The following is a 19,522-nucleotide window of genomic DNA, read 5'->3' on the forward strand; positions in this document are numbered from 1 at the left end:
CAACAAAATTATTTCTGGAAATTCTAAGCAGCTATTTTGACATCTGACTATTCTATATTCTGTAGACAGCCCTCCTAAATTCCACAAGGTTTATTAAATGTCTAATTTATAAAAGATTCCTCAAGATCCACCACCTCCCTCCCCTTTTGTGCCTGTGTTCTTTTTTTTTTTTTTGTGTGTGTGGTTTGATTTGTTTATAAAAAAGGTATTTGCTTCCAACTTACCCTTTTCCTGGACTCTTCAATGGCTGACAGCAAGGCATTATCTTTTTCATTCTTCAGGAATCCCTGCAGAAAAGGAGAAACAGAGCCTCAGTCTAAAAGCCACCTCGCGCTACCATCAGATACGTATTGTACTACTCAGCTCTTTCAACTCCACGAAGTGCTGGCAGCTCTCCCCAGTCCATTCCAGAGAAGTTTAAAGGTCACTTCACTTCACCAGAGGTACAGCAAGATGCCCATACAGAGCAGTGTGAAAATGAAAATGCATTAATCCCCTGTTTTAATATGCATTAAATCCTGGTGAAATATCCTGCTTCTATTCTTTTTTATCTCTGTGTCCCAGCAACTGCTTCCTCTTGCTCTCTATTTGAGGGAGCTAGGATGAAAGCTGGTAGGAGCGATAAGCACAGATAAGATTGTTGGACTTGAGTATGTTAAAAAAAAAAGAAAAAAAGGTTTTGACTTGGCAGCTTCAGGCAGGAGTGGAGCTCTTGTGGGCCCGATAGGAACTGTGAAAAAGCTTCAAAAATAATCAGTTGAAAAAGGATGAAAGTAACTAAACAGTTGGAAAGCACAGAGGAGAAGTTTACTGCATAGTCCTTCCTTACACACAGCTGGAGCCGTTAAAAAATTTAGAGTTATATTTTTAGCATATCAATAAATCTCAAAACAGGTCTGGTGTATGTGAACCAATTCAAATGAGCCACAGTTTCTTATCCTAAACATTACTTTTGTGACCAATACTAGCAAAGACGTGATAACCTGCATTTAATGAATACCTGTGGAGTAAGCTGCTGCAACGTACACAGGGAACAAATGGGAAACATTTATTACAACCCAACATGAACACCTTTATTTTACATATTTATTGGTATAACACCGATTAAACAAACCCAGTTGATTTGACCCCCCAGACTTCAATTTAGTCATTCTCCAAAACATCAACAAAAAAACCCTTTTGTTTCCCTCTGAAGTAATCATCAATAACTTTATCAGCTCCAAGTGCTAATACTTTGAGTCTGCATGCTCGTTGCACAGACCTAAAATTAAAGAGGCCACTGACAGCTCAAGGGAGTGGGAACTCAACGTGCTGTGCTTCACGCTTTTACAACGAGGATATACAACTGCAGCAGTGCGGGACTGAATTCGTCAGGATTTAGGAGGCTTTCATGCTCTTCATTCGCTACATCTTGCTGCAAATCAATGCTTCCTGCCCCAACGATCTGCCAATATCGGTATCGATCCTTACACCCTAGCTCAAGCTGCAGCTCTCCAGGGGAGCACGGGTCCTGCAGCAGGACAGTAACCCACTGCCATGAGGGTTTGGACCCTTGGGAAAATATAGTTATGGTAGGTCTGAGAAATAGCACTGCAGCTGTATTACAACAGATATCAGATTGCTACTTTGGTCTGAGAGGCGAGGAAGGTTTGTGGTTTCTCAGAAATGAGGCAAATTGGCAGACAACGTAGGTGTGCTGTCTGCCTTCCTGTTACCCAGCACCCGCGGGTGAAACCAAGGGCATGGCAACCTTCCCTTCTCAAACTCATAGAGCAGGCAGTACGTGGTTATAGGACATCCTCTGACCCCCTTCAGCTGAAATAGGAACGTGACCCCTTTCTGTGCGGCAGGTAGAGACAGAACTGCAGCCCCCTGGGACAGACAAGCGACGCAGCTCCCCCAGAGAAAGCCCCTGAATTATATATGGGAAAAGGGGCTACTGGCACACAGCATAGTCTTCATTTCTTGATCCACGTCCCACTTTATTTTTAGACAATGCCCGCAGAGAAAGCGCAGTTACAATCTGGAGAAGGGAAGCTAAATGCAGCTCCTTGCACGTGTCTGGGGACCGAACACTCCTGCAGCTGCCGCAGGCACCTAATGGGGCCAACACCCAGTCTGGGCTTCTTGCGGGAGAGGTGGGGAGGGATGGAGACGTGCCTTCTTAAGGTTTGTCCTTGGCTGCAAGGTTGGAAGGTCTGCAAAAGGGCAGCAAGTCTTCCTTTCCTCCTTCTCTCCTTTCCTCCCATTCCCAAAGTGGGTTGAAGAAGAATTCCCTGGAGTTACACTTAAGGAGCACACCTCGAAAGCACACACCAGCTTACGAACAAAAGACATACCTGCACGTCTGACAGCAGGGATCTGATGCAGCAGAGCCCAGCACCGTTTGCCATATCCTTTAACAACGCTGCTAATTTTACATGCAAAAGCCCCCCACCGCCTCAGGGACGCAGACCTGCAGCTACGTGGATGCGATGGAAGGTGCTAGCACGCTGTGGCAGGCACTGCAGCTTGCAGACGTGCTGGGTACCCTCCTCCCTGCTCCCTCTGCAAGTCCTGGGCTCCTGAAAGCCCTGAGATAGACCTCATAGAGACAGAAACGAAGAGGTCAACAATTCCACCAAATAAAACAATTATTTTGCAATACACGGGGTAAAACGCTATTTGCTGCGTGAAAGGTGACCAAAGGGAAGAGAAGACAGCTTGGGTACCTGCCTAGAAACATACACAGCAGTGATGGTAAACCACAGTGTGATATAAGTGTGCTAGAACTTCCCTTGGAGACCATAAATCCAGGCTGAGTATCGCTCGTAATGAAACCTCCCCACTCCTGGAGTTCACTAGGACCATTTAAGGGATTAGATGACACTGAACGCCAATCAGGGGATGGTAATTGTCTTTTTCCACCTCAAAACCAACTCTTTTAGGAAATGAAAATCTTCACACGTCTCATATATCTATATTGGCTCACTAACAGAAGGCCCATCTTAAAAATGTTGGTTCAATGCTTTGTGCTAAATGTGACTGTAGCACAATTGCTACCGCAGTTAATTACAGCCTAATTATTACAGCTCAGGAGAGGGAGCTTCAGCAACCGACGCTGGGGTTCCTGCTACCATTAACGAGACTGCTTCTGCCTAGGCCAAAGAGCAGTTCCTGCAGTTGTCACTCTGGGCTCTGGTAGCCAAAATTCATACCTTAAAATAAAGATTGTAGGGCTGCTCTCCCAGCATTTATTCCCCGGCTTATTGCATTGCCACCTAGTGGTGCAGCGTGCTCTGGTCACTGCCCGTTTAGCTTTCACTTACCTATATAACACCAGTGTCCACCTGCTACAAGCTAAAGCAGAGCTCTCTGGAACAAGGGTGGGCAGGAGGATGGAAGCGATGGGCTTCATGCTGGAGAATTTTGGCCCCACGAAAATCCCAGGCCGTGTAACAGCGTTAAGGATTTGCATTATCTATGGAGCTGAGCCTTGAACAGCACCGGGTTGTGCTTACCGAGCTGTGCCTGCCCTAAAAGCTTTCTGCAGTCCCAAAGGGAAGGTTTGACTTTGCCACCACCGCCTGCAGACTGTAACAAGGATACGGAGGCACAGCAGCCAGCGGGCACGGTGGGTCCAGGGGAGTACATGACCCATATCGCAGGAGCTGCCCTCTCGGGGGAGATGCCAACGATTGTACAAGGAGCAGCGACACGTTGCTTCGGATTTGGTATCCGAAGAGAGAAGCAGAAGGAGAACAGATATTGTTAGGAGACAAAGGGCTATTTCACAGCGGCAGATGGCAGAGATAGGAATAGCTAACGGGAGCATCGCTAAAACCTCAGAGGTGAAATCCTCACCTTGGGGCTCCCCACACAAGTTCTGCCATGGCAGGGATCCCAAAACAGCCTGGATTTTGCTTGAAAATGAAACCGTGTCTTATTTCCCCGAGGCAGGTTTAGGAAAAAAGCTCACAGAGCCCTACAGTCACATCATGCTGTCCTGCTTCAGTGTGTGACTTGCGGCATTTGATTTTCCTGTGCTCCCGTGGGACACCCACGCTCTCCTCCCGCACCTCGCTTGGAAGGGAAGCGGCACGTCTCTCTTCCATCACAGGTTCTCCGCAACACTCGCTGCTGTTTCCCAAGTGCGATTTGTACAGTATCTGACAAATCTGACAAAAAGAGATATTTGCCAAACGGGGACATGGGCCTGGAAATACACCCACTCTCCCACCTTCAGGTTCCCATTTTCCAGCGAGTCCCATTGCTTGATCTTGCATTTCTGCCGACCCTCAGCATCCTTCCCCAGCACGTTACAGCTCCTTTTGGTTCTCTTACCCCTTGAATTCCTGTTTTATCTCCTGAATTTCTCTCTGCCAGCTACAATCCAGCCCTGCTTGGTACCAAATCAGAGTCCTCTGCTCCTACAACACTTGGCCCGACCTCCCCAGCCATCCGTGATGCCTCACTCCCTGCCCCTTGCTCCCCACAGCCCTTAATCCCATCTACTCCACCCCACTTCCAGCTCTGGCTTGTAGCCCTTCAGAAGAGATGCCTGCCAGCTGCTGAGCTCTGCCAGGTGCATGCAGGAACCTGCGATGGAGAGGCTACGAGCACGGCGTGCAGAGATCTGTGTGGAGGCTCACCTTGGCTCCTGGCCACCCCAGTGCAACCACGGGGAAAATGGGGCAACGGGGTGGGCCTCTAAAAGGGTATTAGCAGGTGCTTTTCACAACAAAAAGAGCCACAGCCAAAGTGCGTATGACACATGCATTTTCAGAGTTTCATCTCTGAGGTTACTCACCTTAAGCTTCGTTTGAAACTTGAGGGGTAAGGAAGGTTTGGGTGAGAATGGAGGCAAAGCACGGCCATTTCACTTGGTCCGCCAGGCCCTCACCACCGTGACGGGAGAGGAAATTGCCAGAAGATGGTGTTCTCCACCACACGCACACACAATTTTCAAGAATCCTATCCAGGAGGATGTGCTCAGAGGTGCCCCAGCAGCACAGGGCAGGCCCCGGGCAGGCCGTGCCATGTCCCCGCTCTCTACTGCCATCCCTCATGGCGGGCGGGTGCTGCTGGTGTGACAGGAACCAGCCTTGCTCTGGCCTGAATTCCAGCAAGAAAGAGTTTGAGTAACTAAGTCATTATCAGTACGAAAAGGCACGCATGCACTGACGGTCTCTTTTTGACAGAAGATTGAAAGTCTTTTCCATTTACTGCAGTAAATGAGGTTAGTAAACTCTCTCCTGGCTGATAGAAGTCTCTTAATTACTTCCATCAGCCAGGCCATACTTTTAATACTTGATCTTGGTATTCAAGCTGTCAAGAGTAGGCAAATGTTGCCAAATAGTATACTGAGGCCTTGGATGTTGACAGCGATGCTTATTTTTCACTGGCAGGGGAAGAAAGGAGAAAATGAAACGAACAATCTGGGCCATTTCAAGTCAATTGCTCTTTGATTAAAATATTTTCAAGTGCTGGATTTCCGGTAGATCCAGTGAATCCTTCAAAAGGCCAGCAGGGATGACGACTACACCATTAACAAAAATCACTCTTCAGCAGTGGGAACAGTAGCTCCAGACGAAGCACCTGATATAGTTATCCCTACCAGCAAATTTTTTTTAATTGTTATTTTAAAAAGATTTGCTTAACACAATCCTACACATCTGAGCACACTCACAGAGGTGGTGCATTCTGGCACAGCCCTGCCAGCCATGTTTCTCTCTGGAAGGAAAAATAGGATAAGGAACAAATCAGCGTACACAAATGTACACTGAAAAGGAAGGTCTGAGTGGGCTCACCCCATATTAATGCCTTCAATCCAGATTGTCAAAAATCTACACCTTCCAGAGATAGGATGAGCCTGAGGAAAGAAAACCCTTGTTGAAAAGCACAACATCATGGTCTCAACTGCTCAGTATGAGGAAACGTGCCTTTTCCCCATCTAATGTGGAAAGGACAAATGGTAAAGGTCATGCCTGACTTCCCCACGAGCCTGCAATTCCTGGATCTAGTAACACGAGAAGTCTGCCTGGCCTAAGACAGCTGAGCTTGTCAAACTGCAATGAGTGGTTCAGAAGTTCCTTACTACCATATTTAGAGTAAGAAATTCTCCAATGTTTCCTAAAAAATTAATACACTGTAGACTAAACAGGAGAAAAAGCAGGGAAAACCAGACGGATTTATAGTTTGCTGAGTCTCGAGAGCCAGTTGTTGCATCAGAGGCTTTCAAAGGAACTTAAAAGGGGAAAATATGCAGACTGATAACTAACACTAAATTCAGCCAAATATTGCGGTTGGAGAGGATTTGCTGCTCTGCTACCTACCTTCAGAGGTTGTCTCAAAGCACGTCCACCAGCACGCAGTGACTGTGCTCCATGCTCGTAGGCAGCACTCCCATTCAATTCATGCAAAAGCAAAGGTGGGAGAGCTCCTCCCTGCCCTGCGAGCAGACAGCATTTCAACGGCGGTGAGTCACGAAAATATACAAACCCCAGCCCGAGCTCTGCTCCACTGCACGACTAGCAGTGATTTTACAGATCGTTGCACTTCCAAAGCAGCTGACTTTCTGCTCCAGCAAAATCAAACGTTGCAAAGCCGCAATGCCGCCGTCCTTCCCGGCAGAGCCGCGGCAGTGCGGACCTCCCTCCTGCGGCAGCGAGTGTCGGTGCCTGCACCATTGCAGTGGGGTGCTCAGCAGGCACAGCGCCTCGCAGAAGAAGGAGCAAGAGCATTGCCATTTACCTGCGAGGCTTCCTCGACACCCTCTGTGCAGGGTGGAAGACGCACGGCAGTGATCCTGGCCTGGATACGAGCCCTCAGTAAGGGCCTGACCCACCGCCAGCATGGCCTCGATGCGATGCACAGTGTTGAATGCCATTTTTTTGGTATTATTTTACTGTTTTTAGGCCGGTCGATCTGTGAAACTCAAGCAGTTTTCACAGTAATCTTCAGACCGCATCCAGGAACCTTGGGTTTTGTGGTGGTGGATAAATATCATTCCTTCTACCCGTGACAGGAGAAACTCCAACTGCCGCAAGAGCCACTCCTCGTGAAATCACACATCAGCAGAAGCTGGGGCAGATGGCGTGTGCTCTTTGACTCTTGCTGGGGCCGTTTGAACCTGGCAAATGAAGACTGGAAACATGCTCCTTTGGTTTCCAGTCTTTGAGGGAAGAAATACAAACACCCCTTAGGTCCTGCTCCAGCCAGGAGGCCACCTGGCAGGCACGGCAGGGCTAGTGCCAAACCACCTGGTAACACCAAACCTTCCCAGCATCAAGTGGCACCGGCAAAGCCCACAGCCAGCCTCAGTCCTCTGACGTGCATTTGTGCAAATAATATCATTTTCTGGGAAATACAAAGGCAGATAGCTTTATCGTGCGGGGCGTATTGAGGCAATGCTACCGCTCATGTTCCCCGCTGGAGTATGGTGCCAGGCACTTACTGTTGTATTTAGAAGTGACTTAATTTTCTTGTTACACAAGGAGCTAATTGCTACGTTCCTATGCATTTTAGGACTTTACAAGGTACATCAGAGAAGCTTGCAAGATTTAAAAATCTCAAGCAGAATGGTAAAATTGTGTGAAGTGCAACACTTGGTTCTAGAAAACTGAATATGTCAACCACTGTAACATATATATTACTTGTACAGCGTATCTAATTATTACAAATTTAGTAAATATTTGTATTATGTGTTGTGTCTTTCTCCTTCATCAGAGACAATCTGAAACAATGTCAGTTATACACACCAGTCTTCCATTCTCAGGCTGTGGAAATCTTTGCCATGTCACGATGGGATGCACAGAGCGCAGGGGAACGCTGTTAGAAGTGGTTTCAACAGGGACTTCTCAAAGTCACAAACGCGTTAATGGCATAAAGCTTATATAACACCTTTTTTAACCTAAAATTTTAGAACAAAGGTGCTCAGAGTGAGATTCTCTTTCAAGTACAATTATCAACCTCCACCGCACAGATCATTTTGGCAGCAATTGTTAATGCAACACAAAAATAGCGTAAGGAACAGCGCTACCTTCTCTGGCGGCTCCTCTCTCCCTCCCCAGGCATTACTCATTTTCCATCTCCCTGCGATGCGACTGGGAGCTGCTTAGCAAGGATCCCAGGTCCCACCACCGTTAGAAATGCCAAGGAAATCTGTGCAATAGGTATGACACATATAACCAAGTTGAAAGTCTTAAATAACCCTAACGTGCTGAGAGATCACGCAAGGAACAGGAGGAAGAGAAGCAATGGGAAAGAAAACGTCAGAGCTAGAGAAGGAAGGTGGGCAGACCCTCACCCACGGAGTACAGCAGGAGGAAATGCTACACAGGAGGCACCAGAAGCAGCTTGCTCAGCTGGCTAACACCCGCACATCACACCTGACGGCACCTCAGACAGCGTTTCCATTAGTTTTAACGGATATGGAGGAACCCAATGCCACAAAGACAATTAAACGTTGCCCCGCTTGCAATACAACTTGTTCAGTGAGAGCAGAGCAGAGCAGCAGGACCAGCTGCCCACCAGAAGCCCAACGTGGTCCCTGCTATTTCGCCATCAGCGACAACATCTGCACAGAGCAAGCAAACCACACCCCAGAAGCCATGGGGCCGACTAGTTTTTGGCAGTCTGGAATCCGAGCTTGTTCATCAAGTTCCCAAATGCACAGCCCTTTGTTTTTCTCGAGGTGTTTAAATGCAGAGGGATGACCTTGGTGTGGAGCCTCGCTCCATGCCATGATGAGCAGCTCCAATTCCTCCCTGGTGCTATAAAAGCACTCATATTAGCATCCTGATTAAAAAATACAAACGAAAATACCAACGCTCTTCTCCAGTCCTACACAAATCACAGATGTGCCACAAAAGTCACGGTCGGAACAAAACTCGGGGTTTTAGCTGTTTCCTGAGCTCTATTTGAAATAAACCATGAGTTACTGCCAAAGGGCTTGAGCTCAATAATACAAGCTTACAATTAAAAATATTTACAGCGTGCTAATTTCTGATCACCCACTGGATGAAGTTACCCTACCCGCCTTCCTGGTATCATGCTTTTCGTAATACTGTGAAAATAAATACCAATTTAAATGATTTTAAAGCTCCATCGTATAGCCATAACCAAGCCTGTAATGCAATACCTCTCACTGAAAACAGCCTTGCATCAGGCAGAAGCATCCTTCAAATCAAGCCATCAGAACTAATTTCACTGATGACGCCATTTTCTTATTTCTTTCGCTGCCATTTTAGCATCGAGGTTCCTCCACGCTTTCTCGGGAAGTCGCTGCGCCTTCCTCTCCCTCTAAGAGGAGGATGCTCAAAAAGAAGAGCGGCGAATAAATCCTGAATGTTCAATTTCTGCCCGTGTCACCTCCTTGCATCTCGGGGAGGAGAGACAAGGCTGCCCTGGCAGACCACACCTCGATTTACTGTACCGAGAGCTGCTGGGGAGTCTCCCGAGATGGAGCACACCGAGAAACCGGCCCCTGGGAATCCACCGGCACCGCACGGAAAATTCAGAAAGCCGAGGGAAGAGGAGTGTCCAGCCCTGCTGCAGGAGGATAGGCTTTCCCTGCGAGTACCATAGCAAACAGCAGCTAATAAGGGAGTAGTTTGAAAAGAAAAAGGCATAAAGGAGGCACAGTGACGAGCTTGCGGTGGCTGTCACCGGACTAATTGCACAACGTTAGCATCAGCACGGAGGCAGATACAATAACCCGCTCAGCCTGGCAGCAGAAAATTCATTTCTCGGGATATGTTCATGTCTGAAAGCCGAGCTGCCTTCCCTACCAGCTGATGAAGCATTTCCCAGCCCCGAGTGGCACATTTCTTATGGAGCAACCAGCAAGAAGGAGAAATTATTAAGCAAATCTGATAATTATTAATACCCAGCCTCCTCTAACCCACTTCTCCAAATCTAAACGCAGTCCTTCAGCCTCCCCCATCCCCACTGAGCACCTTATCCTTTTGCTGGTCTGGTTTGGAGCATGCCAGCTCTCCCTTCTGAGAAACAGGGGAGTTGTCAGGCTCTTTTTGGAAACGAAGCACATCATTATTTGCACATCTCTTCTTTCACAATCTCAGATATTTAAGAAAAATAAATACTTTCAGGTTAATGTAAAACTGTATGTAAAAAAAAAAAAAAAAAGGCAATGAAAAAACTGTTCTTTTTACCTTCTCTGGATGCAAGTGGTGAGCCTGGCAGCGCTCTGAGCCCCATCCTCTCCCTGCTCCCAGACCGAGCGGGGCTGTAGGATTTCTCCTGCTGTGCTCCCATCCCGCGGCAGGGCAAAGCCTGCGCGCCGCCTCCCCAGCGCTCCTCGCGGGCGCTGCTTGGCTCGCCACGGCGGTGGAGGAAAGCCAAGCCCCAAGCTTTCAGTCTCCATCCGCCTGCACGCCAAGCACCAAGCGATGTGGGCAGCTGCCCCCCCGGCACCACGAGTCCCAGAGCCGAGGGGACCGGGGACACCGGGGACGTGCCCCGGCACAGGTGGCTCTGCCCGGCGCGGCGCTTCCACCGCGGGATTTCCCCGTCGTGCGGCTATCTGACGTCTCCCTGAGAAACCCACACGGGCAAAGCAAGCCTTTCAAAAAGTTAAATCTACTTTATTTCGCTGACAGGGGCCGGCTAGCACTGAAAAAGGGAGAGGCATGTACTGCACTGTTAAGAAAAAACGCCTTTTTGGGGGATTTAAGTACACCGGAATCACGAGGAAGTGAGGAAATGTAAAGTTCACTCCTCTTAAATAACACATGATTTCCCCAAATCAGCCATCTGAGCAAGAAAAACAAGCCCGAATCTGTTAGCCCCTTCTGCCTCAGTATTTTTAACTAAATCACAGCTATTTTGTTCAGCCAGTAGGCACTTCCAGCATAGCAGCACGTCCTTCGAATAAACAGAAAGATTCCACTGACTGTGAAAGCAAGAAGCCGGAGCAGCTCGTGTGTGATATCTTTAAATCCCTAAGCATGCATGTGGTCCTTAAAAACGGTGTTTTCTCACTACATTACTGCTACATTTCACAAAGTTAATTATTTAAATTGTCCATGAATTATTAATCACCGATCATTAAAATAAAAAAAAAAGCACAAGTCCGGAATATACCTGCTCCAATCACGCCATTTGTACTTATAACGCTCAGCCATTCTTGAGCCCAGGGAGGAAAGCATTTACTGGAAGTCTCTGCTGCACCAAATGGCACGTTACAATAAACATTTTTTTTTTTTTTTTTTCCTTTTCTGCCTTTTTTCCCTATTGTGCTGCCAGCCCAAGGTTTCAACTTTTCCGACGCGGGGCACGGGAGCGGTGTGCTGAGGATGCAGGGGAGACAAAAGGTTTCCATCTCCCCCCCCCGGCTGTACTCCACCCTGGCTAAGGAACCCTCCAGCAGCGCGTGCCTTCGTCTGCGCCGTGCATTAACGAGGCACGCAAGCTTTCGGACTCCAATGTAAATGAAATGCCAACTCCAGATGCTGCCAGCAGATAGCAGGGAGAAGCCCGCTGTAAGGGACCTACAGCTAATTATTAATTACCGTGGCTCGGTCATTTTCCATACGTTCATTTACGGAGCCGGGATGAACTCCGTCTCCCACCCACTTCAGACAAAGGAAAATAATTTGCACCACCACCAAGCGCAGGGCTCAGCGAGGCAGCTCCCAGGCGGGTCGGTGGAGATGCTTCCTCCGTCTTTTTACCCCCGCAAGCCACACATCTCATTGTGCTGCACCTGAGGAAGCAATTTTGTGCTGAGCAGCTTCTGCAGAAAGACCTCCAGCACAGGTAAGCTGGGTTAAAAAGGCAACTTTTTGGCCAAGTGCTGCCGCCGCTTCCCCTTGCCGACAGCTCAGTGAACAAAAGGAGGGCGCAGGAGGTGGCACGGTGGAACCTTCCCACCCGGGCAGGGATGCTCTGTGCCATCCCAACCTAGCACATCTCATGAACCCACTTCTCCTCCCTGTACAAATTAAAAAACCTCCGAAAGAGCAAGAGAAAGAAGCGACCCACCCCACGCTTCTGCCCCCGAGCAGAGCCTGCAGGTCGCACAGAGCCCGAGTGCGTGGGGCTGAGAGCACAAATTCAGCTGCCACCCACCCTGCCGGTCATGGCCACCACACCTATATACACGTTCAGCCCCCGATCGCTGCTCTTTCCTACTGTTCCACTGGCTTAACCCCTTTCTGATCACATCCTCGTCACTTGAAAGAGAGGTGGGGTCCAGGCTGCAGACTGGAGTTGACTAGGCAAATCTACTTCACCCTCTTATTCAAGAAACTGAGAAAAAAATGCAAATCTAGACACCTCGGTTACTCTGGTAAGTGGAAATATTTTCCGACAGACTGTTCCTATTTCCATTTGCATCACACATCCAAAATCCTTACTTCCAAATAAAATTAAAGAAAGTTCAGCATGTCTTTAAATAAATCACAAGTGCATCTGCAGGACCAGAGGAAGGAGTAGACCGACATCTCTGCACCACAATGAAAACTAAGCAAATCACACCATAAGGCAGCGTTCCTTATCTTTTGTTAAAAACCCTTCCGTAGACGTTTCACAGCCTAGGGAAGAAAAAAAACAGGGATAAAGACATTCAGAAAGTTAGGCTAGTGCATTTCTCCTCGCATTGACAGCGAAATCGGCAGCGTTGAAGAGGATTTCTGCAAGGCGAGACCCGAGCAGAGGCTGGGCTGCCCCACCCAGCAGCTGCTCCCGAGCAGGAGAGCACCGCAAGGTATCGGCACCGAGCTCGGGGTGCCCTTTTTGCCACCAAAGGACAATTTCCCCCCAAAGTCCCCACCTGCTCGTTTCACCGCTCACCTGCCCCTCGCAACAGCACAAAGAAAAAGCACGGTAAAAGACACCTGGAGGAGAGCTCCTGCCGAAGCAAGCTTTTCCCCTTCGCTTCAGACGTTTGGGAAGAGCCGTTCCTACCTGTAGATCTCAGTACTGCGGAGTTACCAACCTGCTAACGCTGGCTCTAAGCGCCACGCTTCAACTGCCTGGTACTCGGGCTCACACGGCTGTACCTCTCTGCATTAACGCTCGAGTTTTCCCATCTTTAAAAAAATAAGAAAAAAAAGGAAAAAACAAAAAAAGACAGAAAAACCTGCAAGTCCTGAAATGGCCGAGACAGCGAAGAGTCCTGCAAGACAATAAGAAGGCAGCTGCTCTCCCCGGCTGAACACCGCTGCCCGCAAAGCAGCTATGTCTTTTTTTTTTTTTTTTTCCAGCGGTGTGCTTTATTCAAATTCTAGGGAAAGCATCAGCCTGAAACCAGAAACTGATGGGAGTACCAGTTTATAGGTTACAGAGGATATTTTATTGTTAACGGACTGTACCATGTAGGGACCGGGAGGGGGTGAGGCGGCGTGCAGGCGAGAGGAGAGAGCACGATTTTTTTTTTTTCCCTTTCCCCGAGCCGCTGCAATTACTCTGATGTGAATTTTTGATGACTTCCGACATATTGCATGGTTAATAATCGGCTCAGCTGTCATGTCTGGTTAATGTGGAAAATGCATTTGCTGCATTGTGATGCAGCACCGCGGCCACAGACTGTAGCACCAGTTGTGAAGCTATTCCCTTCGCCGAGCTGCATGAATTTGCACATACCATGAGGCTGGAATAAACGCCAGTTTGATGTGATACAGCATCAGCAATGCCTCTGCCATTTTAGCCCCGCAGAGCTGCTGAAACTACTTGTACCGGCTCATCATCTCGCCGCATATTAATCGGTGTCGACGTTGTCACGGGGGGCTCTGATTCCCCATTGTTTTGCTGGCCCCGGTTATTCAGCAGTTAAAAGCTGTAGATAGTATTTACATTAAACGGTGGTCGTCTCCGTAGCTCTGAAGAGGTCGCTTAATTGTATGCACGGGTACCTCCATGAAACTGTCAGCACGACAGGCGCAGCCCTGTTATTAATACACGCTCAGCCTGGCTGCGTCTTCCTCCGTGCGATCCTTACCCATTAAATATATATAAATGTATGTATATAAAAGCGTCCTCATTGCAAATGATGGGGCACGAGGGGTAAAAACACGCTGCTTAGCAATAAAGAGGATTTTATTCGCCACGTACCACTTCTTCCCGCACACTTTAAGCACCAAACGAGAAGTGCAAGGTTACGCAAAACCCCAACGTGTGCCTTCCCTTGTCGCCAATAGAAAAACAATGCTGCGAGCGACCGTGCAATTACGAGAGGGGATGTAAAACAGCAGAGATGAAGCCATGCTAAGAGCCAGTCACCCGATGATTAAAGTCAGGCCAGTATATTCCAGCAGTCAGGTGATGGTGCCATCATTACAGTGCAGAAAGCCAGAGAAACATCGAGAAACGGACCACCCCCAGCTCAAGGAAAAAAAAAAAATTAGAAGCACTGAAGAAATAAGGAATGCATTTGCTAGTAGGCAAAACGCATGAGCCTGAAGAAGGGTTTTACCAAACAGTGTCGCTTCTGTGGGGTTAACCCGCCGTGCCAGCACAGCTCCCTCCAGCCTCCAGCTGCTGGTGGCACTCCCTAACTCTGAATTTTCTCCTAAAACCCCGAGTGACAGCCCTGCTGCACTCACACTGCATCTCCCAGCTCTAGGAGTCTGCCTGCTGCTGAAGGCACGTCCTCTGTTTGGAAGCACTTGGCCACAAAAATCCCAATTTGGGATGTCCACATTGGGATCTCCTGAGGCACAAGATGCTCTCATCCGCTACCATTGACCTGTCTGCAGAATCATCCCGAAACCCAAGCAAGCCACTATTTCCATTTTTGCCTTAATTAAAACCACACTGCAGGGGTATTGGCTGGACACAAAGTACCAGGGAAAATGGTGCAGAGCATTTTACAGAGGGGAAAAACAGGCTCTGCATTAACGGTGCACTTTCTGGTTTGGGAGCAGTTCCACTTGCCGGTGTCAGGTTTTCAGAAGGTGCTCAGTGACTCAGGCTTATCTACTTCCAGCGGCATCGCTGGGCACCTGGCACAAGTCAGAGCTGCACTGGCACAGAGGCTGCTCGAGAACAGGGCGTTTTGGCTTGGAAACCAGCAAACTTGATCCTAGGAGCGATTTCTCAAACCACTGCAAGGAGCAAACTCCCCGTGCTGGTAACCCAAGAAACGCCGCACAGAACTCCTGAATCCCTGCATCGGGAGTCTCTGAGTGGAAAAAACAGGACCAAAAACATTGATGCTCTGAAAGGAAAACCCCTGATCACTACCAGCTACACCCCAAAGCACAAGTAAAGTCCATTGAGGGGGAGGATTAATGCCTGGATTAATCTAACCCAGGCATTTCTGAGCATCCCTGCCTCGCAGTGTCCCTGCAGCCATGCTCACCTCGCCGCTCTCCCCTGGTTTTGGGTCGCTTTTCCACCTCCTTACCTCCAGCTCACACAACCTGCCAGCTGTACGGTGCCACGAGCACAGGAGACACACACAGAGCTTCTGCTTTCCAGGCACACTTTAAACAGGTGAAGGGCATTACCTGGAGAGACAGCCAGCTCTTTGGGACAGGGAGTCGGGGAGCACAGTGGATCTGGAGCCGCCAGCAGCAGCTCTGAAGATGCTGTTTCACAGACAGAGGTTCTCTGTTGTTTTCCAGCCACGTATTGTACTGCAGAAGCTACTCCCAGCTGCAGAAGCACGCAGTACAGATCAGCACAGCTTATACTCGCCTTTTACAGATTTCATTTTCAGCTCCCAGCGCTGCAGGGGAAGCTTCCCCAGCGTGGCTCGGCTTCCCTTACCTAGGGGGTTCCTTAAAGCAACAGCCTTGACGGGTAGGACCAGAAACTATTCCCTCCAAATGGCTGTTAGCATAACCAGCACTGAGGGGTAGCCACGCTAAGATGTCGGAACCGCTGTCTCTGTTGCAGGAAATCAATTTAGCAGCATTCAGCTGGCTCACGCATCAATCAATCCTGCACTCAGATGTGACTTTGGGAGGAAACAGGGAAAAAAAACCTACTCGGGGTTACTGGGCCACAGCTAAGGAAAGCCGTCAGAGTTTTACTTCTGAGAAGAAAGCACCGTATCCCAAAGAAATATGATGCAAAGATCACGCAGAAGCCCCATGAATTGTTTTAATGTTTTTTGTGATGCTCGCAGTGGAGTCATTTGGATAACCCACACCCCTAACTGGGTGATTTCATGTAGCAGCAGGTAAAGATAACATCAGCTGTTTGATCACAGAAGATAGGTTGGGTTTAGATTTTTTTTGTTGCTGTTCTTAAAACCAGTTGATTTCAATTTGAAAGGCAAGAGAGTCAGGCAGACTTTTCAGTTCCTGACAGCACATGAATATCCTCCTGTGTCCACATCACTCCCTCGCTGCCCCTCCGGGTGCCCAACCGTACATTGCCTACCAGGACATCCTTCCCTCTCCATTGCATCTCTGGGGTGAAGGAGATTCCTTCACAATAACCATGAAATCAAAGATGCTATCATCCCTACCCTAAAGCCAAGAAAAAACCCTAAAGCATCCTAGGATACAGTCTCTGTAGTCTCTTTTCCCTTTCTTTCGGAGCCTAACATTGGGCGGGGGAGAGGAGACAAATACAAAAATCACCCCTGGATCTACTCCTGTATGAGCTTTTTTTTTTCCTTTTTTTTAAAAAAAAAAAAAAAAAAAAAAAAAAAAAAAAGTCCTACAGCTGCAATGCCTCCTACCAGCAAGCAGCATTAGCCAGCAAAAAACCAGCAGACATTGCTGGCAGCAGCGAGTTAAATCAGGGACAGGTAGCTCCTTCCCGAAAATCTTTTCCTCTCTGCTTAATCCAGCGCTGTGGCAGCAGCAAATACTGCACTGTCATAGTGGGTCTGGAGAGTGCCTTAGAGCATTATCTCCTTCCTCTCTGCAAGGCTGGCAGCGATTATCCAGCACTAATGACAAGCTAGGTCTCCTCGGAAGGAGGCTGTCACACCGCGTGCGCTGCGCTCCCAGCTCTGCGCACTCATCCTCTTCCTCCGGAGGGACGTGGAGAGAGGAGCCAGCGGTTCAGGAGCTGGGTTTGGGCTGGTTAAGGGTAGAGAAGACAGGGAGAAAATAAAGTTTACGCTTCCTTTTGTATCAATACAGCGATATTGCCACGCAAACAGTGCAGAAAGGCAGCTGGGATGAGCCTATCATAATGCTGCCGGCCTATCTGGCAGGGAATTTGGGCTCCGTGGCAAAGGGCTGATTTTTGTGGGCTAGGAGAACGTGAGTTACCCAAAGCTGAAGCAAAAGGGAGGACTGAGAAGTGATCGGCCTCCAGCAATACTTGGTGGCCTCTTCTAGCAGGGGAAAACCCAGAAACCTGGCCGGAGTGTGAGCCACAGGCTTCTTACAGAGCTCAAAGCAGGCTCCAGTTTTACCGCAGCTTTTTGGGGCTCACCGTGCCCTGGCCAGGAGGCAGGAAGGAAACACACTGAGTGGGGAAGCAGCCCTGACAGCACCGATGCAGAAACGCTGCTTTTTGACCTAGGAATGGGGAAAAGAAACACAAATCTGGTAAAATCAGGAAAGCGACAGTCCCAAGCCAAGCGGAGGAGGGGGAAGCCCGGGCAGAGGGGATTAGCAGCGACACTGGCAGCGCTGTTCTGCCATCCCCGCCCCGCACCCCAATTAGCGGTATCATTTGTCGGGATGAATGGGGAACTTGCACTCAATTCGGCAATTTGACAGAGTGTCACTGAGCTACCTCCCGTCCATATTTATCCGAGAGGCGAGAGCAGGAACCGGTTTTAATTAGAGCCTTTTGAACAAAGGACCAGGGGTATTACCCATGCTCTCACCATCAAGCGATAATTGAGATGTAATCGTTTAAACAAAGCGCAACAAGTGTCCATTTACCCAAAGCCATTGTTAAATATCTACTAGGAGATTATTTTCAAAATTATAATGTGCCATGAATATTCAAAACCACTTTCCTTCTTTAGCGTTAAAAAGAATAATCACCTTAAAAAAAAAAAAAAAAAAAAAAAGCACAACTGGAAGCCAAACAGCTATTTTGCAGCAGAATTTGAGGAGGGTTTTAAACGTGCCAGGGGTAATTTACAGGGACTGGGGGGGGGGGAAGGAGCGATGGCTCTGGCTTTTGGAGCCTGGAAAGCCCTCTTTTGTACAGCATTAGTGCATGCTCTGTAATTATGCAGGGAACGTGTTAATTTTTAATTCGGAATGCTAACCCTTTTATATATATAAATATATATATATTTTTATATATATATACAAGCTCTGAATGTCAATGCCTCTCACAGACGACTGCCAGCAGTGCCGTGACCACAGGCAGGTCCCTCCTCTTGCAGGGAGGTCGGGCACAGCGCGCTGCAAAGCAGCTGAACCCACGGTAAAACAGCTTTTAGAAAACCATCGCCGTGGTGTCACAGCAGGCAAAACCCTCTCGGCCCCACAACCTATCACACCAGGTCACTGCTACTCACACCTTTGTTCCTGCAGGTCTTTCTAGCTGCTGAATCGAGCACGGCTCTGCGAGAAGCTGAATTCCCACACCCCTCGTGTTGTCGCACAGGTGAGCACGGGGAGGTGACCCTAACACCACCTGGAGGCCCAAACAAGTTAATAACCCAAACACCAAGCCCATCTTTCCCCTCTTCCAACTCATACCAACGCCCCCGCGACGTCCTCAACCCATGGAGCCCTGATTTAGGAGCACCTCTGACACAGCCTGGCAATGAATCATTAACTCCAGCAGAAACCGCAGAGCACCAGCTCGCAGCAAGCAGGATCCTCCTGCGATGATTAGCCAGAATGCAATTATCTGTGCTCCTGCTCCTCGCGCAACGTCGCTGAGCTCTCCATCGCACCAAGCCCAACAGGCACCACGCAGACATCCACACGGGAACAGAAAAAAGTCCGTGCTTTTACCTTTGTTTCCCCAGGGCTCTTATTAATTGTGAGTGGTCTAAGAGAGCTCTGCCTCCCCCTGCACGGCAGCGACCACCCGTGGATGTGCATCACTGGAAAAAGGGCGACACACGCAGAACCGAGCCCAGCAGCAGCATCGCGACACACGGAGAGAGCAACCTGCTCAGCTCTCTGCCAAGGGAACCTCAACAGCTCCCAATATCAAAGTAAAAGGGGCTGAGAGAGGCATAAAATCAGAGCAGTGACAGGATTGAGCAGGTCGCCTTACACCCAAGATGTGCACGGCTGCTTGCTTGGGACAGGACACCACGCAGCTCCATATGAACACTGGGGAGGCAGGGCAAAGACAGCATTCTCCATTTTCCTTAGCAGGGAAGCTAAATTTGTGCTTTTCCTTTATATTCCAGCTGCCAGCTCTGAAGAAAGCAGCACAGGAACTGCTGGCCTGCGAGAGAAGTGAAACACCCACGAGCAGGGTGGTTACAAACAGCTTTGTCAAACCAGCCACGGGTTTTTCCTAGTGGAAGCACCACTGAAATTGGTATTGGCATCTCGGTGGGCTTCGTTAGGAGTCAGGTCTACTCCGTCCAGGCCTTTATGCTGGGCTCATCATGTTAATATCCACGTGCCTTCCGGTCCTGCAGCAACACGCTGGCCACGCCTGCTTGGTTAATGGTTCAAGATTG

The 19,522-nt window shown here is 48.8% G+C and overlaps 1 protein-coding gene across 3 annotated transcripts in view; it reads right to left on the minus strand.

Moving 5' to 3' along the window:
* Positions 1-19,522, minus strand: part of NUP93 (nucleoporin 93) — a 78,821-nt gene that overhangs the window by 30,815 nt on the left and 28,484 nt on the right. For 2 of the 3 annotated variants that reach the window (XM_084294579.1, XM_084294578.1), the window contains exon 4: positions 225-287. In XM_084294579.1, coding sequence (XP_084150705.1) covers positions 225-287 — 63 coding nt within the window. Of the gene's footprint in view, positions 1-224; positions 288-10,154; positions 10,214-19,522 lie in introns of those variants that run through there. The other variant, XM_084294580.1, reaches the window with a different exon arrangement.

This window comes from Netta rufina (assembly GCF_964035555.1).
Source record: "Netta rufina genome assembly, chromosome: 13".
NCBI lineage: Eukaryota > Metazoa > Chordata > Aves > Anseriformes > Anatidae > Netta > Netta rufina.